At 41.0% G+C, this 25000-nt stretch overlaps 2 protein-coding genes across 6 annotated transcripts; one reads left to right on the top strand and one right to left on the bottom strand.

Annotated features, from left to right (window-relative positions):
• Positions 1 to 3205: 3205 nt before the first annotated feature.
• Positions 3206 to 22294, bottom strand: LOC110163006 (histone-lysine N-methyltransferase ASH1L). 5 transcript variants are annotated; one of them, XM_020927915.2, is made up of 14 exons: positions 21666 to 22291; positions 18428 to 19231; positions 13919 to 17645; positions 11658 to 11952; positions 11337 to 11510; positions 11167 to 11261; positions 11023 to 11096; positions 10904 to 10949; positions 10793 to 10833; positions 10649 to 10716; positions 10399 to 10559; positions 9249 to 9334; positions 9029 to 9168; positions 3206 to 7689 (listed from the first exon to the last, which is right to left on the bottom strand). In XM_020927915.2, exons 2-13 carry the CDS (start codon positions 19040 to 19042, stop codon positions 9043 to 9045), a joined length of 5508 nt encoding a protein of 1835 aa, XP_020783574.2. In that variant the 5' UTR covers positions 19043 to 19231; positions 21666 to 22291; the 3' UTR covers positions 3206 to 7689; positions 9029 to 9042. The 5 variants fall into 5 exon arrangements, 3 of the variants coding, with proteins under 3 accessions (XP_020783574.2, XP_055022503.1, XP_020783576.2); XM_055166528.1 differs by lacking the exon at positions 3206 to 7689 and having other exon boundaries at positions 9030 to 9168; positions 10404 to 10559; positions 21666 to 22294; XR_008633753.1 differs by lacking the exon at positions 3206 to 7689 and having other exon boundaries at positions 9114 to 9168; positions 10386 to 10559; positions 21666 to 22294.
• Positions 22295 to 22738: 444 nt separating this feature from the next.
• Positions 22739 to 24994, top strand: LOC129412568 (28S ribosomal protein S29, mitochondrial-like). The gene is made up of 5 exons (XM_055166530.1): positions 22739 to 22909; positions 23079 to 23120; positions 23978 to 24091; positions 24425 to 24526; positions 24598 to 24994. The coding sequence occupies exons 2-5, from the start codon at positions 23082 to 23084 to the stop codon at positions 24841 to 24843; spliced, it is 501 nt and encodes a 166-aa protein (XP_055022505.1). The 5' UTR covers positions 22739 to 22909; positions 23079 to 23081; the 3' UTR covers positions 24844 to 24994.
• The last annotated feature ends 6 nt before the right edge of the window (positions 24995 to 25000 follow it).

Below are 25000 nucleotides of genomic sequence, written 5' to 3'. Positions count from 1 at the left end.
TGAAAACCCTTGCAACAAAAACATACAATACTTTCAGTAAATACCAGGTTAAAGGTTTTCATCATACTGACCTGAGCACTCACATTCCACATCACCTCTTCTCTGGAAAATATTGGACTTGCTCATTGTGCCAGATGAAAAAACATACAGATTACACATTTATAAAGGCAATTAGGTAAACGCACTAAATCTCTTCATAATTCAGTTTATGGTCCCGTGCACCACCTCACTGAGAACTGGAGCACACCAGCAGTTTCACCTTCTTTGATTAAACATTTTTGGTTTAGTATTCTTCTGATTAAACTATAGACAGCTACTCAACATTTAAACACCCCCTGCTGAAATTAACATACTCACATTACATTTCATTATACTTAACAAAATGAAAAACAAGTATAAGCGGATCGGAAGAGGCACTGAGACTCCAGAGGAATTCACAAGTGATTGACTAGTTATATATTACTTTGCAAAGCTGTTTCAAAACAACTGATTGTACACAAAATTATATATAATTTTGATTCATGCAGCTAAAACCTGGAACCGTCTTCCTGAACATAAGACAGGCCTCTACTTTGGCACTGTTTAAATTCAGCCTCAAAACTGTTCTGTTTAGCTGCATATGACTGAAAGGTTTTCATTTTTCATTCCGCACTCTTCTCTTCTCTCTAATTTAATCTCTCTGTCTCTCTCTCTTTTTAATTTTATGATTATTTATGTTTTGATTTGTTTGCTTTGTGATTTTTATGTTTTTCTTATTCTGTAAATCACTTTGAATTACTTTGAGTACAAATTGTGCTATACAAATAAACTTGCCTTGACTAGAAATAATATGGATTTGCTCTTGCTGTGCTCTTTTGGTGGAAACTTATTACAGTATCATACCACATCTATAACTAAAATGATAATATTTCTCAGATTCACTGGTAAAATATAAGCATGGTGCACCTTTGTTTATTTAGTTTGAATAATTTACTGTGGTATGCGGATCCTTATGTTTAAATCCTTATTAATGCTACCCGATTTTGAGAGATGTTTGGTTGGGTTGTTTATGTTCACTGCAAAAGTCAGCGAGTAACAAGTACAGATTTTTTTAACAGTTATTGTCATAAACTATATTAAGAAAGCACATACACACTGATTTGTTGTTACTCAGTCAGTAATATTTCACTATTTCAGTATTTTACTATAACACTTTGTAGGCTGTTGTAGTTATGTACTTTCTACTGCACATTCTACTTCATTTTCTACTCTCTGTGACAATGCGATGTCGACACAGGACGTATATAAGGGTCTGTGTTTCACCAAGTTCATTTCCAATTTTCAGTCAAACAAAACAGACTCGTATTTCTGAGCTCTCAAGAGTTATTCAGATGGATCATATATTGTGCACAGGTAAGTATCTGTAGTAAACTGTAACATTAGTTTGATTTAAGTTCATGTGAGTCTTGTTGAGAGACAGTTTTGAGTCAGGAGTCATTTTAAGTTTTAAGAATTAAGAATACTTTTGTAATCTCTGGTTTGTCTTTTTTATAGCACCCCCCTGATGATGTTGTTTTCATTTGTACACCTCCCAACACTGGGAACACGCGCTACCTGAGTTCCAGTGTTCAAAGCCTCATGACCCTGGAGCTGGACAAAGAACATTTCAGAGAAACATGTGTCCAAACATGTGTCCGTCTTTTGACGTGTTTTATCCAAGTTACTGTAGATAATCTGACTGGAAGGAAAGCTTTCATATTTTTCCAAATTTAAATATTTGCATTTCTGAAGTCAATAGCTTTTGGTAAAATTGGCCTTACTCTGTGACCAGTGCTGTTCAGACCTCAGGGACACTGGGAAGGTGTCTTCTGCTCATCTTTAAACAGAGGATACAGTGTTCCTTCAGCCTGAGGCTGCTTGAGCCTGGAGTTATTGTTTAGATCATGTGGCCTCCGTCCATCTCAGTTCATTTGATTCTTCAGACCCAACGCCCTGAGGACTTCAGATGTCCAAACCTCTCTGGACCACACTGTGACTAACATCTCCATTCTGCCAGGTCTTATGCCCACATTTCACAGAATGGTTTGAATGATCAGTTTAGACACATAACTTTAGATAACTTTTAAAGTTATCTTATCCTAATCTCAAATCTTTAGACACCAGCCTAGAGGAACTGAGCTACACTCATTTACATATTTCATATCAAGATGCTGTCAGTTTAACTTAGTCAATAAATATTCATAACTCACAGTTTACTTTGGTGAACAATTATGTTATTTCCAGATATGGGCCTTCCTAACAATAGTTTAATTAATTATTAATGAATTAACTTAGATAATTAATTAATTTAAATTACCCCCATTTATAACTAAATATAAAGTAAATACAATGTACTTTCAATAACTCTCTCTATAGCTGCTCATCTAAAGAATATAAATCATATCTCACCAATAAAAGTAGTTATGCTGCCAGTTCATACATCAAATAGGATTACCTAATTAATTTAAAGGTGCTCTATGTACCTTTTATCGTTGTGTCATATGTTTGCCTAAGTGAAGATGTTTTTACTTCCTTGAATGTTTTGAAGAATCAGTCTTGCATTAATTCAACTGCTAGTATTTTTATTACAAAAAACTCCTTGGAGTGAGTGCGGTCACCTCTCCACAGATCTGACCTTTAACCTGGTGGTGACAGTTAGTTGTCTCCTTGGACAAATAAGTTAATGTCATAGTGGGACATTGCAGGCAGAGCAATAACATCTCCACAGAGACAAGCAGGGAGTGAAATTGATTTACTTTTATCTGTAACTGAGGGTCAGTCTGTGTTCCCAGGGTCCATTTAAACATAATATCTATAATTACATTTTTTTTGTTTTAGTCATTTAAATAATATATACAATATCAAAGGTGGTCTAGTTGTTTGAGAAAGATCATAGGATACAGATATTCACAATTTTTTCAAACTTTAAATCTCTCAAAGAAACATTTTGCACAGGTCTAACCATAAAACTATAAATGGCCCAGAGTATGTAACTGTGGTGTGCTGTGAAGGACAAAATAAGGTTGGGCTGCAGCTCCCCCATCTTGTGCTGCCTTTGTGACTCATTGCTAAAGGACAACGCAGTGTGAAGTGTACAACGCGAGGCCACTAGATAGCACTGTTTATTCAAGTTGATTAGGCTCACTGCAGCATCGAGAAGGCCCCATCCACAACACCGAGGCTGGGCTAGTAGACATAAAATGCTTTTATTATGTTGATGATGAAGAGGCTGACATTCTCTGGCGTTAAAGCTGCACTACGTAACCTTTCTGCTGAGCGTCTGCCACCTGCTCGTGTCCTTGAATATGTTATCGCTTCCCCTGGAATGTTCCTCAGTATGGCATTAAACCTATCTATTCAATTCTGTTTCTATTGCTGAAAAACAATCTGTGACCTGTAACTCGGCAGGATGGCATCACGCTCCTGTCTGTCTCCATGGAGATAATGCCATACTGTGGAACATAACGGATAAAGCAATAACAACTCAATAAAAACAAACATGGGGTGGACACTCCGACAGAAAAGTGACACAGCGCATCTTTAAAATGGTTTCCAAATGTTTTTCAGATGCAGATTATCTGAGACGACAGGCAAAGGTTACATGTCATGCAAACTAGATAAATATCTCTTTAGTGTACCTTTGCTATAAAGTTAATCATCCACTGGCATATTAACATAGTGCTCTTAGTTAAAAAAGGAAAGAAGAAAAATATACATTGTGTAAACAGTCAAAGAAATTGCACTTTTTGGCTTAGTATCAGAAGCCACACTACAAAGAAGAGCAGACAGACACACAGAACAGCTATAGTCATCACTGATTGTCCGAACAACAACCAAAACTGGACTAAAATGAGACAAAGTATATATTTTACAAAATAACCCATACAATCATAGTCAGTATTTAAAGAGAACTGTCCCATATTGGTCAGTCATGTTTAAAAAAATCTAAAGAAAGCTTATGTTAAGTCCATACAGTATTGTTAGGTATATTACTAATTACAGGCTACTGCGGACAGAATAAAAACAGTTCATATGTACATTCACATGAAACTAGACATTTTCTTCCACTAAAAATGTACCAAAATCCTACAACAAAGAACGTAATATGCAGCTGTACAGAAATGACCTTATTTCTCAAACAAAAACATTACAAAGGAAGTCGTATAGTCCTTAATTCAGGAGATATTGCTTTATAGACTGCATGAGCTCGCTTAGGTACATAAACAGCATGGCACTTTCAAAGAGCATTTTAGGCCAACACTACAAAAAATAACTATCTAGACTTGGTTAAAATGACTTGAATTCAGAATCTTAATTTGAGTATACAAAATATGCAATCGGTAAAATACTCCAATAACGTTTATTTATATGGTTTTAGAAGTTTATGTTCAGTGGTGGAAGGTAATGAAGTACAAAAGTAAAAGTACAATACTTAAGTACAATTTTAGGTATCTGCTACATTTTACAGTGGATACTTTTTACTTTTACTTCACTACATTTGAGAGCATGTATCTGTACTTTCTACTCCACTACATTTTAGATTTGGACTGAAAACTAAAAAGTAATTTTCTTTACAGTTTGAGACCTGCTGAAAAGGCTGACACTTATTTTAACACATTTAATTTGAGTTTACGTCGCAACTTTCAACAAACCAAATACACAAAAACAAAAAAACAGCTAGAAAAATTAACAAATCAATTGAATGACAAACTCATTATCAAAATCATTACATTTCACCTTTTAAGTGTTCCAAAACTCTCTGCAAAATACAATATACTTCTATTTAAGCACATTATTAAACTTCTTTTGTAATCTTTTTGTAAGTAATCATTTTGTAAGTGTAGTAATCTTTTAACCCGGTATCTGTACTTTTACTTAAGTAACAAAACTGAGTACTTCATCCACCACTGCTTATATTTAATTGCTTATATGAGCGAGATTATTTCTGCGTAACATTTTTGGTAATGTTGGAATCCTGCTTCTTGTCTGTTTTTCTTATTTTTGCTTTGCCTGGAATGTTCCACAATATGGCATTAAAATTGTTTATGCCTAGCAGGTGGTCAGACCTGTAGAAAGGCGACCCTGCTCCCAGTAAGAGTGCATGTTTTCAAGGCATTTTGCTAGACAGATGTTGGAGACAAGCAGGTGGCGTATGAGAAGTTACGCCGTGCACTTTACAGTTATTAGTAGTTTCAATACAATACATCTTGAAATAAGAGAATAAAACTGCAAATAGTGCAAGAGCAATTGTCCAACCCCAAATAAAACAGCTTGAAAAGAAAATATGCACTGAAGCAAGCGAAATTACCTACATCTATCAGCCCAATAAACATAAAATTCCTTAAATTAAGATTGACATTCTAAGCCATTTTAACTAATCTAGATGATCTTTTTGCAATGAAATCAATAGCATTTTTCAAATCCTTTTTCACATTTTGTTCACCCCACGGACATTCTGATTGTCTCTGCTCAGGGGCACATTCTCAGGCAGCCGGAAGTAAACAAAAACACTTTATAATATGTATTACCCTTCACCAGGAAATAATACTGAAAATACTCATTAATAAACATTCTTATAATTCATATATTTATCTGTTTTATAGCAGATTAGAGTCACTAAGTTCTGCTCTTTTTCAAAAAATAACTTCTCTCCTCCTTTTCTTAAAGCCTCATTACAAATTCTGTTGCAGCAATGCCAAAATTCCTATGTCTAAGCCCACCCCCTCCCCTGTCTATTCACTGGTACACAGCACACACTGTCTTGGTAAAGTAACACTGACTCAAAAGCTTTTAACTGGCTCATGTCCAGAGGTGGGTAGCAATCAGTTACATTTACTTGAGTAACTAGAGTAAAAATTTGACTTCTATTAGTTTTCTGACCATAAGAAACATTATTCGTATTTGAGCAAAAGTTGTGGATACTCCTTTTACTGTAAGAAAGCCTAACTATATCAAGAACTATCCATGGGTTTCAGAATGACGAAAACGTAGGACCGTTGACACAGTAATTAGCAATGAAAAAAAAACATCATCTTCTGAATGTGCATATAACAGGAAGCTGAAACCCATGAATGTGTTGACAGTTGAGGTGTTTCTTGCACTTTACCTTCTGTTATGACACCGATCTTCCATTTTGAATATGTGGATTATTCTGTATTTTATATGTCAGATTACATTAAAATGCTGTATTATGTCCAGGTTTCACTCTTATTTGAATAGTGTTTTCCCCAAACATGTTTTTCTGTGATACGAGTAATAACTTGGATCACCACCAGAACTACTTATTTCTATCATTTTTGAGTAACAGTACTTATACTTGAGTACATTTTTTGGCTACTCTACCCACCTCTGCTCGTGTCTCCCTCCTCATGTCATATCCCAAAGGTGCAACGTGACTTTGAAAGCTTAACAAGAAAAAGACAGTTCAGTTTTGACCTACTTAAGCAGGGAATTTCTTCTTTCAGTTTTTTTCATTTTTTACCCTGGGGCAGCGTTCATGAGCTCCTTGTCTCTTGGAAACTTCAGAGCTGAAATGCAAAGTACCATTAAGCTGGGATCACAACGCTGATGTCATAACATTTTAATCAGTCCAAAGTTAAAGGTGCAATGTGTAACTTTTCAGGAGAGGGGTACACCACTTGCCTACACCTGTAATTGTTTAAATGCAAGATGGATAGATTTAATGTCACTATGGAAACTTTAGAAGGCAAAGCAATAACATGTCCGCAGAATCAAGCAAAACCTGAAAAGTTACTTATTACACCTTTAAACATTGAGATGGAGGGCAGGTCAAAATGTTTTTACTGGCACAAATTTCAAAGTCTTCTCTGTTCGCGTAAATCAACTGAGGTGAAATTATTATTATTATTAGTATTAATCATATCAAGGCAAGTGATGACATTATTTAATAACAAAGGCACCACTGTATTCAGTCGAAATGACATTTTGCCAAAATATTATTCCAGCAAATTTGTTGACTCAATCACTGACAAAATTCCTGGATTCACCATATGTGGATTTTCTGCTTGGTTATTTCTGACAAATGCTGTAAATTACCCATAGAGTTATATTCATGGGTTTTAGTTTCCTCTTTACAGATGCCATTTTGAGGACTGTGGATTGTTTAAAAATGTAGAATAGTAAGCTCTGAGTTTTTGGCAACAGTGCAAATTTTTAACTGCTCTGAAAAACATGGATAAACCCTGCCCTCCATCAGAAATATGACATCAAACTTTAAAATGTTGTGAACATAGCCTATTGCTTCTCTTTAGTCAGGCCACTGTCAGTCTTTCCTTAAGGTGCCAAAGTAAATGCAATCTTAGAAGTGCAGGCTTGTAGTTATACAGTCTAACAACTCTGCATACGATCAGTCTTTAGTGTGCTTGTCAATCCAGCACTAGTGCAAATTCATGTCTGCTGGTCTGTTTTCTTTCGATCCATCGTATTTTTGGCCAAAAGATGCGTTGCCATGGTTTCAGCCTTGGTTCGATGTCTTTTCTGAGTAATACGTTCAAAAACACAATCGTCTGCTCCAAGTGTCACCGATGCATTTTCAGTCACCACTAATATTTGTTCTCCTGGTTGTTTTTGTTCATTAATAGTAGCTGCGTAATGACATCATCTCCTGTCCATCTGTTCGTGTGGGCCTGGTCCCGTCCTCAGTGTGTCCACCTACACAACAGAAGAAATACAGTCAGCTTCCCAAACCATATGTTTAGAGGCTCTGTACTTGATTTTTGCCATCTTCAAAATGAGGAAAACAGAACACATTTATTTGTTCCACCTTTTGTTGTCATGTGGTAATACAGGAAGTGCTCCACTGTGTCTTTAATCTCCATTAAACCTTCATTAACCAATCTCTACTGAACAAAAGGTAAAAGGTAGCTGTTAAAATACTGCTTCATGACATCACAAGGTGGAAGAGAGCATTTTAAGCTTTGGAGATTTAGACAGACGGATAAAGGATTACGCAAACATGTGTGAATGAAAAAAAAACAACAGCTCCAGGACTGTTTTTGATAACAGCATTATAACACGCATTATAACATGGCTAAAAGCACACAGTAGGGCTGGGTATCATTAAGAAGTTGTCAATACAATACATACCTCGATACATAGGCCACGGAATGATACATACCTCGTTACATAAGCCAAGATAAGACACATATCTCGATACATAGGCCACGATAAGATACATATCTTGATAGCTGATACATAGGCCACGATAAGATACATATCTCGATACATAAGCCACGATACAATACATATCTGGACATATAGGCCACGATAAGATACATATCTTGATACATAGGCCACAATACGATACATATCTCGATACATAAGCCACAATACGATACATATCTCGATACATAAGCCACAATACAATACATATCTCGATACATAAGCGACGATACTCTTCTCGATACATAGGCCACGATACGATACATATCTTGATACATAGGCCACGATACATATCTCGATACATAGGCCACAATACAATACATATCTGAATACAGTGAGCTTTCGATTCGCAAAGGTTCAATAAAAAATAAGGGCTAAATTATGGCTGTGCTACTAAAAGTCTTTGTTAAACCATTTCTTGTGCAAAGTTCATAGGAAGCACAAACATTTTAATCCTCAAAACAGTGAAAATGTCAAATGTGTTGCATAAACAAGCAACAAAACTGTAGCTGCAACAAAATAATTTTGTAAAATATACCAAAAAAACTCTCTGCAATATATATCGATACAGCAGCCCACGATATCGATGCTGTATCATCACATTAAATGATTCAATATATCGATATTTTGATATCTTTGCACACAACTACACAGGAGGATCTTTAAGAGCTGCTTAAACATTATATCTGTAATGGGGTCATAAAAAAAAAAAAGCTCAAGTACACAGAAACAATTTGGGAACAACAGTGCAAAACTATCAGTGCAACTTGCAAGAAGATTAATTATAGTTGAGGTAATTTGATAGTGTTATATCTGATCTTCCACTCACCCTCCTGTATTAGCTTATGAGCGCTGCAGTGTCAGAAGTAAGTCACTGAGGCGTTTCCTCCTCTGCTCTTTTCTGCATACCTCCTCTTCCTCTCCTTTGTCTTCCTCTCTCTCTTCTGGTCCGCTCTGAGCTTTTGTGGGCTGTAAAAAGTTCAAATATGTAATTGTAAAGGAATTTGCTGTTATTTTGTCCTGTCTCGGGCTGGTTTTATGTTACTTACACAGGGGTTGGCAGTGAGAAAGCTGGAGGTGTCCTGGCTCTTTGGCGAATCACTGCTGAAATTTTTCTCCTCCCCCTTCTGTTGATCTGAGGTCAGAAGTCACATATCACATTGTTAGTACGTGCAGTCAAACTCTACTTTGTTCTAAGGGGGACCACCTGACCCTGTTTTGATTGTTCTGCACAGTCATTTAGAGCCCTGTCTCTCTTCTCACTTATGTGGAGAATGCCCCACTTTTCACTAATGCCACATGAATAGTATTAAATAGTGAGATTGACATAGAAAACAGGATAATATAAACATTGCAATAAATCATAACTTTTGGGGCATTTTGAGTTCTGGATTGTAATATGTGTCTGATTGCTATTCCAGTCTCTCTCTGGTTGATAAAAATGGTTGATAAAAACACAAAATTATATGGTGTTGCATATAATTATTATTTATAAACTTCAATTTATCATGTCCATCCCAGCAAATTGCACAACTAGTCCCGGTTTTACTATAATTTGAGGTGGTCAGCCTATTTGTTCTGAATACAGGCGCACTAATGTGAGTGGCCCTTTCGCTCTGGTTTTTGTCAAATCTTTCATTGGGACTTTGATGGAAACTGTGGTTTCACTGTTAATGGAGAAAGTTGATGCCTGCTGGCCCTGGGACACCAGCAGTGGGCGACTGAAAATGAGGAACATTTCTGGAGGCTTAAATTCTGAGGTTGGAAAACCACTTAGTTTGAACTGCTGAGTCTGGCATTGAGAGACAAGCATAACACACATGCACACACACATGCTCATACACACAGTGGCTTTTCATCCTTTCTGGGGACTTACATTCATTTGCTGGAGACTGATCCGAACCTTAACTAGAGTCACTAATTACCTGACCTTAACCTAAACCCTAATCTGAACTTTAAATCACGTTGTTGCTCCAATAATTAAGCATTTATGCAATTGGGACCTAATTTTTGTCCCTATAATAGAGGCAGCTCCCCATAAAATGAGAGATACATATTTATGTCCCCATGATATGATAAATACCAGGCCACATGCACACATTCATGCACACATAGAAAAAACATCAGCACAATGAAAACACGCCACTAAGGAGACAGACCCCTACAGAAACAAAACAAACACACACTTGCTTCATGGACCTGACTTGATGTGGCTGTGGTCCTGCGTTCGCTCCTCTTCTTCCTCCTCCTCTTCCTCACTGTCTCTCTGCCTCTCTCGCTCAATCCTCAGGCGAATCTGACGCTCTCTCACCAGCTCCCAGTTCCTCAGTAGAAACACATGGTGCTGGACCACAAAGCTCCTGGACCCACACACAGTAATACAAGATATGAGCTTGTTAACAGTGTGATAAGTAGTTCAGTTTGATTTACATGTGGCATTGTCCTGCACCTCTCACAGCTGCTTAAAGGATCCATGTCAAGGTGAGGGAAGAGGCTGGTGATGTCTTCAGTCTGATCCTAGAGGGAAATAAAAACAGGTCACTTCATTTATAATTACAACCCATTTTATGCTGAATGAAATACTCAAACACACCTCATTGCCTTGGGAGGGTACAGTCTTCTCTTTAGGTCGACCTGAAAAGACCAGAGACTTTTGAACCAAAGAGTTCAAATCAATCTACTGATCACATCTAATGACACTTACAGTAACGTCTCTTTCTCTTCAGAGGGACCACAGGCGGTCTGCAGAGCTGCAAAAGGATAAGATACATTTAGGCTGCATTGGGTAACATGTACTTATACTACACTGAAGCTGGTGTTTACCTGGTCATGTTGCCAGAGCCACATAACGTCATAAGGGAGCTGGAAATGGATGCGCTTAAGTCTTAGGTATTTCCCTGTACATATGAAATGTGTTAGACAAGCTCTCACAGATACATACAAAGAAGTGGAGATTTTCATACTGACCGACATGGATGGGAGCAGGCAGCAGGCTGTAGTCCCGCTCCTCTGGAGAATAGTCTGTACTCTCTGCATCAAAGTGTGTGTTCTGTGATGGGGGGCTGAGACACAAAAACATCTGAGTCAGAACTTTCAATACTTTATCGTTTTAAATAGTAATAGTTTATTTGACTCACTCTGTGGTCTTGTAGTCATCAGAATAGAGGCCTGCCTTTAAGAAGCTCTTGCTCGGGGCTGTGTCTGTGCGCTCCTCTGTGGGGACGGGCACTGGCTCTGATGGAGCCTGCTCCACATCTGAGTGTCCCGAACTTTCAGAGGGCGACTCACTCTCTGCCCTGTCCTCAGTGACACTAAAAGAACAGATCCATGAAAGAGGGAGAATGACAGAAAGAGCAAGAGAGAGAGAGAAGAGGCACTGGTTTAGCACACAGTGCTGAAATGGATGTGTTAATAGAGCAGCACTAACTGTAACTGTCTGAGGGCAGAGAGCAGTTTACCTCTGATGAGGAGGGGAGGGGCTGTGTCTCCTCTGGCGGCTCTTCTTCTTCTTGGCCTGCAGCTGGGCCTCTGTCAGGAGCCCTGGTTCTGTTCTCTCTCTCCTCGCTGCCTCGGTGCCAGCCTGCACTTCAGGCACTGACTTAAACCCAGAGGTGGTGGAGTGTGCTGGGGGAGAAGCTTCAGATGGGAGTGGGTGCTTCCTGGGCCTCCCTGGTCGCCTTTTATGAACTGACCCATTGTCTGAAGATGGTACAGTTTTCTGTGACCCCCAGTTTCTTGAATCACGGTGTGAACCTGTGTGCCACAGAGACAGAGGGAGGGGGGGTACTGGTGAGGCGAGACAGATGTGGCTCAGTTTCCGTGCCTACAGGAGGCGCGAGGTGAGCCGCTCGGGGCTGAGTCACGCGGACGGGCCACAGATTAGGTGAGTCACTACATTTCCTCTGACCAGATCACTTCTGGGAAATGCATTAACAAAGATTTATGTGCACACATGCACGCGCCAAGAAACCACAGGAATTGACAAACAGCGCAGTGCGCTCTTATCGTGAGCAGAACATACTCACACAATTTGTTTTGCACATTCAGTAAATGGGGACATAAATCTAAAGGGTGACAGAGGGAGAGGGACTGTGTTAGCGAGCTGCACCACATGTGTATTCAGTTAAGACTGTGGACTCATGTCAATTGTATTCCACCTCTTTAAAAAGACAGTTTCCCTTCACAAGCTTCATGTGCCCCCACAGTGACCCCCGTGTTCCTCCTCATTCATCACAATGAAGTTTATATCTTTGTTCCATTTTCCATAGACCCAGACAAGAATGACCACTTACTCCTTATTGCATTTTCCAAGTGAAATAGGCACTGTGGGTCAGCTGGGAAAGATAGGCCAAGCTTTAAATAGCCAATATAGTGGTTACCTAATGACTGTATTCCCTGTATACCCACAGGGAGCAACAGTGTGTACTTTGCTACAGAATCACAAGATCTGACAGTTTCCTGATTTAAAATCAAGATTCTGTACTCATTTTGTCACATTTTTGGAAAAAAGATTTTGGTTTTGGTGTTATGTTCCCAGTATCAAGAATCTGGATTGTCTATAAAAAGAAGCAAGTCTTATTTCTTTGCTCGACTTTGATGTACCTATAAACAACACCTGAGAAAAGTAGTCTTGTTTCTAAAATGGTTATGCCACATTCGCCGTGCCCACATTGTGCAAATATAAAAACCTGTCATTCTGATCCTCTGAAAGAACAGCCCTGGCATAAAATCCATTCAGTGCACCCGCTGATGATTTGGTTGCATCTGTTATATTGAACCACAGTCTTGCTTTTTACCCTTTTAACACTGCAGCTACTGAGAATGTTCTTTTTACTGCTCTACAAAGAATAGACCGTAGTCTTTTGTAATACATGAAGATAAATTGAAATTTCCATTTGAATAGCCACAATCAGCAAAAAGCAAAATGTGCAATTATTTTGTTATATAATATCCTTCACAACCCGCAAAAAAATATTACATCCTTGTGAGGTGGTTTTAAATGTTGTGTTAAACTTGCTAACTTTGTAATTTAACTTTACTTTACAAACAAGTTCAGTGCATGTATGAGTTTCATGTAGTTATTTAGCAGTTCACATTTCACTGTAATTGCTGCTTCTTGGCCAAGACCCCCTTGAAAAAGAGGTTTTTAATCTCAATGGGATTCTCTTTTCTTGTTAAATAAAGGGTAAAAAAATCTTCTGAAATTTTAATGCTCCTGTTTGAGTTTAAAATGTGCACTGTGAACTAGGGCTGTGCAATAGATCAAACTCAAAATTGTGGTTTCAATTATAGCTCTATTCAATTAGAGCCAATGTTGTAGATGCAAATACAATTAATTACCTTCTTTTTAGAATATGTGCACTTGTTATGTCCATCAAAGCCACTTTTGTTACCTAAATAGGCTCATGAACAGAAGTGTCACACAACATTACTTATTAAATATCTTAGGTCTATACTTTCTCTATAGTTTACAGTATAAAAGTAATTGTTTGAAATAGTAGTGATTTCAATTATGAACCAAATAATCGCGATTATAATTTTTTGTCATAATCAAGCAGCATCCCTACTGAGAACATAAACTACAAATCTCATGCCTTTTTAATATATTTTTCCACAAAAATTAATTCCTAATATTTTGATAGAGCCAATGTATAATAAATACACTAAATAACCTTTGACAGCAGATGTGACAGAACCAAAACATAAACATTACTCTTACCTGTTTCTCTCATCTCCATCCAGGCTGGCTCATCCCTCCTCCACGGCTTGTCCCCTCCCCACCTCAGCCCCCTCGTGCCGGTCTCCATAGCTGCGGTTGTGAACAGGTTTGTGTGTACTGGTGCCGGTGATGTCCTGTAAACTGATTCTGACTCTTCTTCATCTTCCTCTTCTTCTTCTTCATCATCATCATCGTCCTCCACACCTGCCGCAACTGTTTTGTTTGTTTGCTGCTTTTCACTATTGAAGCCTGTCCAACTTCCAAACGTCGTCCCTCCTAGGCTGCTGTATTTTGTCCAGCTATGTCCCAGGGCGCCCCAGCCTCCCCCAAAAGACGACAGATGTGTAGACCCCAAACCAACAGATGTTAACGGTATCTGCTTAAATCTTTCAGTTGACGAAGATGCAGCAACAGACGAGAAACAATCGGATCCATTCTGGCGTGACCAGGGTGATTCTTTGGACAGCATGCTACCTAACCCCCTTGCCGTTTTTCTTCCGATTTCTTCTGGCCTGAAAATGAACCCTGATCTTTGCTTTGAACCAAATCTCTCCCTCTCCACCTCATCTTCCTGCAACTCATCCTCTTCGTCGCAATGTCGGTGGCGATGCTTGTGTTTATGCTTGTGTTCGCTTCTCCCACACCCACAGGAGAAGTTTGACGGGAGGCCTGATCCAGCATGGCCGCTCCCCCTTGGACTTTCTTCACCTCCGATACCCCCGTCTCGCAGAAGTCTGTTCCTACGCCTGTGAAAACGAGCTGGATTGAGCAAGAAATGGGGAGATTGGTGCAGAGCGAATTGACTAGCAGAAGGTAGAGGATACGAGTTAGGAAGATGGTTGTAAAGGCTCGGGTAACTCCTGTACATGTTTTCAATTGAATCTTGAAATTTTGATGAACAACCGCACTGTCTTCGATCAAGCTTGCGATTACAATGCACTGGATGGCAGGAGTAGAAAGGCTGAGTTGGGAAAGAGGGGTTGTGTGGGTAGGTGGAGGGGTGAGGTGAGTAGAATCCATTTAAGTTTATGCGAAATATATTGGAGCGCATTGAGTGGGAGGAGTGGTGCCTTCTCCCCCCAGGACTACCCCCTTCAAAACCATGGACAAGACCAGCCCTTGCCCAACTTCTCCGCCCAATGTGCATCTCACTAAACAACACGATGAGATCTTCTAACTCTGATAGAAATTCTGGATCTTGCATTTGCATTTGCTGGTGCTTCTTCTTATGTTTACCTTTCTGTCTTTTCAGTGCGTTGTGGCAGGAGTAAAAGTCTGACTGAATGCATTTACTTTGCCCAGAACATGCGCACAGGCACGAGCAAGAAGAGGAGCAGTCAAAATCTCGACGTCTGTGCCTGTGCCGGTCCCTATGCGCATTTGGATTGGGGTGTCGGGACAGTAGTGGAGGGGAGACAGCAGACGGGTGTTCCAAGATAGAAGCAGGATGTTTTTGACTGCTTAAGACAATCCCGGAGGAGTGACCTACTCTTAGCATCCCTCTGGATCCTCGCATCTCTCCGCGCTCGCATATGCTGTTGTTATCCGTCCCGATTCCACTGTCGCTAGGCAAAGTCTCCTCGCTATGGGACTCACTCCTGGGGGATGTAGTGGCCTCTTTCAGGTGGCCCGGAGGAGAGCCAGGTGCGTGCTGCAGTGAAGTTGTGGGAGTGGAGAGCTTACATGTCGACTGGTGGAATGGGAAGTGAGGTCTGCCCTGGCAAGGACAACTCTTCCTCACAAACGAAGAGAGCGAGGATGAGGAGGGGGGTCGCGGGGAGGTGCAGGAGGAGGAGGGGGAGGGCAAGGAGAAAGGTTGAGAGAAGAGCAGACACGGGGATGGGTCGGCGAAGCTGTGTTCGCTGTAAGGGCTCTGGGCTCCGCTTGAGTGGGTGAGCGAAGGGGAGGGGAAGGGGTGAGAGGGGGGAGGCTGCGAAAAGAGAGACGTTTCTGGAGCACTGGTGAACAGAGACGGCTGAGGGGAGCTGTGGGAGATGCCGCTTTGCACTTTTGGTTTTCGTCCTCTCCTCTTTCCCATGTAGATAGTTCCTCTTTTGCTGACATTAATTTGAGGACCAAACTTACCCCCTAAGGAGCTGGACAGAGATGAGAGTGTTTGTACTGTTGTAGCCTCTATCGATTTAGCATCTTTTGCCACAAACACCGATGACATAACCTTGTGAAACCTCTTCTTTTTTCGCTTCTTCATCTCATTTATCAACCTCCTGATGTTTAGCTGCCTGTTTTCATACATGGGAACACTCCTTTTCTTGTCACCATGGTCACTCAGTGCATTGGAGCTATGCTGGTCATCGTTTTGGAGCGGGCGCTTTGGAGGGCGACCTCGCTTTCTTGGGCTGGGTCTACTCTCTGTGGGACATAGCTGCACTGGAGTAGGTGGTCTGTCCTGTCCAGGAATAGGCACCTGTGTGGGGGTAACATTTGGGGAAAGTTTTGGAGGAGGTTCATTGGAGCTGCCAGATTGCGATTTAGGCCGTCCTCTTTTACGAGTTGGGGTTGGTGGAGTTTTCGTGGCACATGTAACAGGCTCTGGGTTTGTCTGTTTTGGAGATGGAGACCTAGTTAGAGTAGACGGAGGGGAGGAGCTTTTGGGAACAGTGCTGGAAGTGGCTGCATGTGACTCATTGGGATTAAGGGATGTCTTTGGGTTCTGGGGAAAACTGAGAGAGGGATTACGCTGGGAATCCAAAGTGGCTTCATGATTTTCCGCTTTCTGAGCTCGGTGCACCAACTTTGTCCAGCTGGGCCTGCGGGCTTTTCGTTTCTTTAGCGGGCGGCTGTCTTGTTCTGGAGGGGAGGAGGGGGCAGAGAGAGGGGGCAAAGAGGCGGGAGGCGTGGATATGGATTGGACCGGAGGCGAATTTCTCAAAGTGTCCTGGTCTTTTGATTTACTGTTATCACCTGTTGTTTCCACTGGATCAGCTTCCCTGCCTTTTATGTCTATAGAGTTATCATCTTGTCTAGTATCACATATAACTTCTTCTATCGTACAACTACCAATGTCTGCATTACTTTCTGTATTTTCAACTTGACACTCCTGGCTTGACGTTTTGTCATTTTTACTGGGGGCTTGTTCTTTTTTAACATCATTAGATTTATGCCGATCCTCTCTCCCTCTCTCCTTCTTCGTCTTGCTCTCCTCGCTGCGACTCTTTGCCCTTTCTCCCTCTAATCTGTCACGCTTTGATTTTCTATCCTTTCGTTTTTCTTTCTTAGACTTCTTCTTTTTGTCTTTTCTTTTTTCTACCATAGGCTGCATTAAAGGATCATCTTGAGGTTGGGAGGTGATCGGAGACGAGGGGGTGACAGTGGAGATGGATGGAGATTTGCTGTTATTTGACGGTTCTTTTTGAGAGCTGTCTGCTGTCAATTTTGCCGTTGAAGAGATGGATGGAGTAGTATTATGTTTTCCAGATTTGACTTTTTCAGAAGATGCATTGCTGATGTTGACAGTCCCTTTCTCATTTGATAGTCCCTTGTGTTTGGATGCCTGCACCAAGCCATTATGTTTCTTGCCGGTGCTCGTTTCAGTCTTTATTTCCTCCGTTTGGGAGGATTTTGGAGATGGGATTTGAGATTTACTGTCAGTTTTGGGCGAGGAGCTTTTATGTGCAGCCGACAGACCATTCACTAATGAACTTTTCTTCACTTTCTCTGATGTACCATTTGAAACAACATCAGCCTTTTCAGCCAGTTTGATTGGGACCTGGGGAACACAAGGAGGAAATCTCATTAACCACAATACCTTCTACATACATAAGTCCGCACTGACAGTAATAAAGTGTCATAGGAAAGAACAACTGAAGAAATGTTGCTTTTGCCCATTAAAATAACATAAGGGGGACAAAATTACTTAATCGTACAGAGGAAAGAGGGCATAGCAAGAGGAGGGTAGTGAAAATGGGGTTGACACAGAAAGGAGAAATACAAAGGCAGAGGAAGAGAGTGGAACGAGAAGAGGGGGAGTGAAAGATAAATGAGAGCAGGTATAAAAGAGGGGATGTAAAAATAGAAGACAGGGACAGATATAGAGAGCTGGGCAGAGATGGAGACGCACAGAAAGCTTTGCTATTGGTAGCTATAAATTGCCACTAATACAGATGAGAAGGCTTGACATTTTGTACTTGTCCTGTAATTTTGTGGCGGCGCGAGTGGCGTTTGCACTGCCCCAGTAATGCTCTTCCCCTCGGGTGATTGTCATAAGGACTGATAGACCAATGTGTGTAAAAGCTCCAAACGGTTGCTGTGCTGTTGTCCTATTTATAGTTGTGTTTGTTTAAACATGCTGCTGAGGTTTCTGTGAGACAAGCTGTGACCTTATTGCAAAGGAGCTAAAAGACGGACCACTTTGCACTCTATGAACTACGCTGTGGTGCAACATAAAACTTAAGCACATATTCTCAATAATACATGAAGACATTTTTTTCGTAATAGTTTGTCAGAGGATATCTGACAGGTAAAGCATAAACATAGGTGCAGTGAACTCACCTGACTGGTGGACTTGCTCCTCTGAGCTGAAGCTGCAGAGGCAGAGGCTGTGGTGGGAGCTGAGGGCAGTGGCTGCAGTGATGTTGTTGTTGTTGTTGATGATGATGTTGATAATGACGATGGTGCGACTGGCGGAGCAGATGCTGTTTGTTTGGAGGTGGTCTGGACACTATCCAAGCCCGAGTGTTGCTCTTTGCTGGTCGCTTCATCTGCACTGGAGCTGGTTTTGCTCTGGTGACCCACTCCCCCCTCTGCCTCCCCCCTCAGCGCCCCCCTGCCCTGCCTCTGATAGGTTCTTATAGTGGGCTTGCACACATAGCTCTCTAAGATCTTGGGCGGCTTCTTGGTGCGTTTGGCCTGGAGTCCGATTCGGAGTCTCACATTCCCCTCGGGGCAGCTTGTGTCTTTGCCTGAGATCTGGAGCTGCTGATCTCCCTTGGTCCCACAGCGCCCCTCGATGAGCAGCTCCAGCACTGCCCCCTTGTCCCCACTTTCCTCCTCTGCTCCGGCTTTACGCTTCTTCTCTGGCACATGGTCCTTCTCTGAGCCTTTGGGTGCAGATGTGGCATCTACAGAGGCTTTTGGAGGGCTGCCCCCCTTCACTCTCTGGTCCATCAGAGAAGACGGGGGAGATTAAAATGCTTTTGGCATTCACTTTTAGGCAGCCTCCTTGAAATGAGTTACGTCACCAACTAAAAGTAGACTGCAGGTGTGAAGGGTCCAGATATTTACAACTAAAAAGATGGACAAATCCAAGCGCAAATGGGATCCTTCTTCGGCCGTTTCTTGTCTTTAAGGCTTTAGCTGAAAGGGAGGGAGTTTGAGACAGAGAGAGAGAGGAGAGAAAGACAGAGTCAAGTGATTAGTCATTTCGATGAGCTCAGACGTTGAGTAGCAGCAATAGAGAAATTGAGGGGAAAGTCCCCGTCCGGCAGGCAGCTGTGAAGAGGTGCTAAAGCCTGTGTCCACAGAGATGATCTCATCACACACATCAGACTAAGAGACCAATCAACACTGCACTTCTCCTGAAGCTTAGAGCAAACGAAGACACGCTCCAAGTCTGTGATATCTGTATGATTCTAAATACAACAGAGACACTGTTTAATCCACATTTTTATAAATCAACGTATCAATCACTGAGCTGGCCACAAATACACACTCCTGATAGTCTCCTCCTCCTCTGTGTCTTTGCGCCTTCTGTTCTCAGCTACTCCCACAAGCACTTCTCCGCCCACCCTTCCCTCTGCTGTACTTTCTTTTCTCTCTGAAACTCCCCTTTTCATGTTTGGCAGTAAGCTCTCGCATACATTCTCTATTAGTCCCATGCAGTCTCTCCCTCTCTCGCCTTCACTCTGTGTAGACCACACAGTAAAGTGGTCAACTCATGCACTGTATCCATGTTAATCAGAACCATATTTCCTCCTCCACTTGGTTCTTTTTTCTCTTCTCCAAACTAAATCCCTCCATTCACAGTCCGACCAGTCCCCTCCTCCCTTTCAGTAGTGGTAACACAAATCCGTAGGAAAGGGTAAAACTTATTTTTGGAAAGGAGTGCAAATTCCTCCTCCCATCGCTTCCTCTAAGTCAAGTAAGCTTTTCATTGACCCCATTGTAAATTGACTTTTAATGTGGCATTAGAACAAGAAACACACCCTAAAATGAATCCTGCCTAAGAGAGAATCTCCACTTTCACATTGACTTGCGTTCACGAGAAAAAACAGTACCATCTATGGCAATACTTCGCTCATTAAACTCACCAATAATTAACAAAGAAAGTCATCTATTTTCTAATATAACACAGTCCACAAAGCCCATTCTCTCTTCTGGAACAGCTTATCTGTCTCTCTACACAGTCAGTGTCCCCTGCACTTACAAGAGAATCTCAAATGATGTTTTTATTTAAGAGCACTCTCCTGTGTCCTGGTCCCTCCACACCCAAACCCACTTGCTTGAATCATACAGTGCTTAAATCAACATCTGTTCCAGTTACTGTAGTTATGTAACCGTTATGGAGAGCTTTTGGGAGTCAAAACTGTTCAGAATAAAGGGGGAATACACACACAAGCCTCCTTCTCACTCTGTTTAAATAAAATTGTAATACAATACTAATAAAAGTGAGACTGGACACTGATGATCAAGCCTATGTCTGTGAACTGAATTAACTGTTTTGTAGATCATAAAAGAAGAGGGCAAATGTGGATGATGTTCCCAAAGCATATATTTAGTATATAATATAATTTTTAAGATGAGTTCGTGTGCATCATCTTTTTCTACAAAAGTCCTAGACAAACCTCAGAATCATTTGAACAGGAGAGAAATGACAGAATGATGTGTGGACTTGACACTGTAGCCACTGTGGTTCCTCACCAGAGCAAGGGAACGATTAAATCATAATAATGGCCCTCCATATTTCCAGCCATCATCACCATCCCATGACGGTGTTATCATCAATAACTACACTACCCCATTATCATCTGCCTGACAACAGCAGGGCACGGCTCCCCGCTGGAGACGAGCCCGCTCTGATGGTATCTAGACTGGAGAACGGAGCCAGAGCTGCCTCGCTCCTCACGTGAGGGAAGTTTCCCCGTGCGCGCTCGTGGCCCTCGCGCTCACCTGTCATACGTGTGTTGGTCGTACATTGTGTACCATGTCATTGCTGCGTAGGCTGAGGTTGTTACTGTATGTACAGTAGTCTGAGGGCAGTGGGGGTGTTACTCTTTTACTAACAGGAGCTTCCTTCTCCGCTGTGACTTTGCGCACCTTAGAAAAACACAATTCACTGACGCTGACGCATTTACAAATCATACACACATGCACGTGTTGTTGTCGTCACTCCCTTTTCCATAGACCTAATATCCCGCGCATGGAGCGAGCTCCAAGATACGCTACAACATTTTAAACTGGGTACGACATGGATCTGGGTACTACGTAGCATCAAAATATGGGCACTAATAGTGTCTGTGTGAGGATAAGTCCCCATCCACATTTCTCTCCTATCTGTCCTCTGCCAGCCCTTCTGCTGGTGTCAGCAACACTGGAGTAAGAAATATCACCGTCCATGAGCGAAAATCAAACGGAGAAACATACTCAGCAACAAGGATAAAATTAGCGCAAAAGCGGATGCACACAGTTGTCACTGAGCCCCAGTGATCGGAGTACGCAGATGATGACAGGCCTGCACACATGAATGCGCTCTGCCATGGTAATGTGTAATAAGGCTACGTAGGCTACTTACCCGAAAGCGCGTCCCAGAGCCAACTGCGTTTAAGATGAGGTGAAGGTGTTACTGTTCTGCTCTGTCGCTTGCAGCAACGATCCCGCCGCTTGTGGTGCATTAGATTTGGCTTTGATTACATAATGTGACCAGCGAAGGTGAAAACACCCCCAAAAGCCACTTTGAGAATCATCCGAGAGCAGCGCTCACTGTGGAACAACATTGGCGCGGGTGTTTTCATAATCACGTAGTTCAAAGATGTCTGTCTCCGCAGCTAGGTGGCGGACTCTTCTTACGGATCTGCTTCTGCCCACTTCTCCCGGGGAAAGTTAACATTGCTCCCGCCAGTAATGGCTCAGCTTGAGCTGTACGTCTGCGCACGAGCTGTTAACGTGTCAAAGCTGACAGATCCGCAGCGCTCGTGGTGCCCATGCCGTGGCGCGCACACGCACAATGATTAGTGCGCGAGAATGTATTCGGACTACGTTCATGTGGCCAGAGAAGGAGGCAAAATACCGAACATGGGGATTTGACTAGGGGTGACTGCTGGGTATTTGGGCACTTAATAAAATGGCGACGACTTGGCAAAATCAATAGGTTGACCAAAAGTTCAACAGCTTCGTCGCGGTGCTTGATGTCGATATGGCCTCGTTATTGATGGCTCGTCTTGAAGATTACGCAATGGGCTATCACGATGCATATTTTTTCCTAGTTCCAACCTCATCTGTAAACCAATCCCATTAGTCTCCCAAAAAAATTCCCCCAAAATGCACAAGGTGGCGCGCACGACTGCATTGTAGATAATTATTTAATATATTTCTAAGGTGAGTTTGGATCGCCTGAATTATATATTATTTCAAATATAGAATAAATGAGAAATGTTAAAATATGGTAGTGAATGGAAAAGGGGCCTATACCAATGCCGTTCCCAAAAAGAAAAAGTAATAATATGAAAAGCACAATATGAATCTAGAGATGGTAAATCCACTCAGGACAGCCAGGTACAAATTAAGAGCAGGTAATAAAAAAGGTACCAAAGTCAAGCCCCATTTTATTCACTTTCTTGTGAATCCTGCAGCGTGATTGGTCCGTGAGTTTTGTGGTCCTGTGTCGTCACATCCGGTTTGGAGGTGCATGTTGTCCGCGCTGGTCTTGGCTTCTGGAGGTGCAGGATTTTGCTCAATAATTCAATATCTACCCTTCTTTTTTACATTTTAGTTAATGACACGTAGCGGACAATAGCTCCTGGTGTAAGCGATTAACAGGTAAGACATCGTAGCCACTTCTTATTGCCATGATATTGCAGTTTTACACACGCATGCTAGCCGTGAGCTAAGTTGACAAGGTTACAGGAGGCCACTGATTATAAGTGCAGCAATTCTGGTACAGCTTCTTTGTGTAATTGTGCAAACGCTGTGTTATATTTTCTTTCAGACAATGGCACTCCAAAGGTTGTCATTACGAGTACGACAGACGGTAAGGTATTATATACAAGTTTAGGATGACCACATGTCCCTATTTACCTCGGATAGTCCCGGTTTTGAACCCTGTGTCCTCTGTCCCAGCTGATTTATCCAAAACTATTGATTTGTACTAGTTTTATGTAAGAAATTTCCCAGGTGTCTCTATTTTTAACAACTTTGATCCCTGCCAACAGTAATGAAAGGCATAAATTGGCATTAATTTAGGTAAAATACAGAAAAACTGCCTAAAAATTCCCAAAATACAAAGAATATGTGACTATACTGACACATGTTAGTCATGAATGGGCCAAGTGCATAACAATTTTTTTTAATGGTGCATTCATTTCACCATTTTATTATTACCAACCACCACAAACCGGGGGTGTCTGAGTTTTTTATTTTGAAAATCTGGTCACTTGGGATGTAACAGTATCCAAAATTTTTCAGTATGGTATTTTCACGATATGCATCTAACATACGATATTTATTGCGATATTTTGTTGATGCTAACAAAATTGTGAATGTACTACTTTTTCCTTTAAAAATACCTTAACAAGCCTTTGGTTCTGTAATAAACTAAAGAATTAAGATTTAAAAGTGCTTAATAAGTCATTTCATCTTGTAAACTGGACTGAAACAGAGCAAAGGATCACGGTCTATGTAGTTCCCTCTGTTTCTTTTAGCTGGTGCTGCACCATAACAATGAATTTTCATAATATTGTGATGGTTCACGATATTATTGAAAGACATTTGATGATACGATATCACAATATTTTGGTTATTGTTACATCCCTACTGGTCACCTTATACAAGTTTGAATAATTGACTGTCGCTTCCCAATATTTACTCTGAATGTCTAAATATTTTCAGATAAACCATGCTAGGGCCCTCCACTCCACATCTATCTGTCAGCAGCAGGAGGCTCTGATTGATCACTCATACCCAGACCAGTTCTCCATCTTCAGAAGCCCAGAACATGATCCAGTAAGCAAAAGTTTATTTCTTTAGACTATACTTTACTCAGCTTTTCTTGCACATCTCCTTCAGTTTTAGATTATGATGCATTTGTGTAGTGTTTCATTTGAAAATACCATTTTTAGAAATAATATTGTCCTTCCAATTACATTAACTTTAAAAGCAAATTAGATGTTATGTCCAGACAGGCTGCTGACATCTTTTTGTTCTCAAATGTGTCAGACTTTCTTTTAGTTTTCATCTTAAATTCATTTTTAATAATTCTGGACCCATTGATAGGCTTGTCCAGATTTTGTGTAAAAATGTATCATAAATGTATTAAGACCTTTCTTCACTGCACAGGCATCCCAGACAGAGAACCATATTGGACAGTTTTACACAGTGCCAGCTTCGCATATGCACACTCTCTTCCCCCACGGGCTCCCTCCGCGATACCAGCAGCAGGTAGGTTTCTGATGATCTGTTTTCCTGTCAGATCTTAACAGATTTGATTAATTCTGTGTATCTTTTTTCAGATAAAGACTTTTAATGAATCCTGTGTTATGATAAGACAGCCAGCCCTTGAGGTTATCTCCTATCTTAAGCAAGCAGACTACACCAAACCTGCTCTGCGATACATATTTTGTATCCTTTACACAGTTCAAGTGGTTCTCCATCTGTCTATTGTTCAGTTGTCAAAATCACTGCCACACTACCCTAAAACTAATCCTGAGAGTAGATACATATTTGAGCAAGTATTAATGCTGAAAGTAAATAAATAGGACAGAATTGGACCTTTCTGGATTGTTTTTAATTGTCTGGATTTATATCAGAAAATAATATAAGACCACACATTGATTTTAAAGCAAGTCATTATTACTTTCTATTGTTAAACAAAGAGAAATTGTTAAGTGTTTAGTATCAAAATTTACTACATTT

The sequence above is a fragment of the Boleophthalmus pectinirostris genome, unplaced genomic scaffold (assembly GCF_026225935.1).
Source record: "Boleophthalmus pectinirostris isolate CB_2022bp ecotype Guang Dong unplaced genomic scaffold, ASM2622593v1 HiC_scaffold_85, whole genome shotgun sequence".
NCBI lineage: Eukaryota > Metazoa > Chordata > Actinopteri > Gobiiformes > Gobiidae > Boleophthalmus > Boleophthalmus pectinirostris.
Note: the sequence above shows the minus strand (reverse complement) of the source record. Positions and strands in the feature narration are given on the sequence as shown.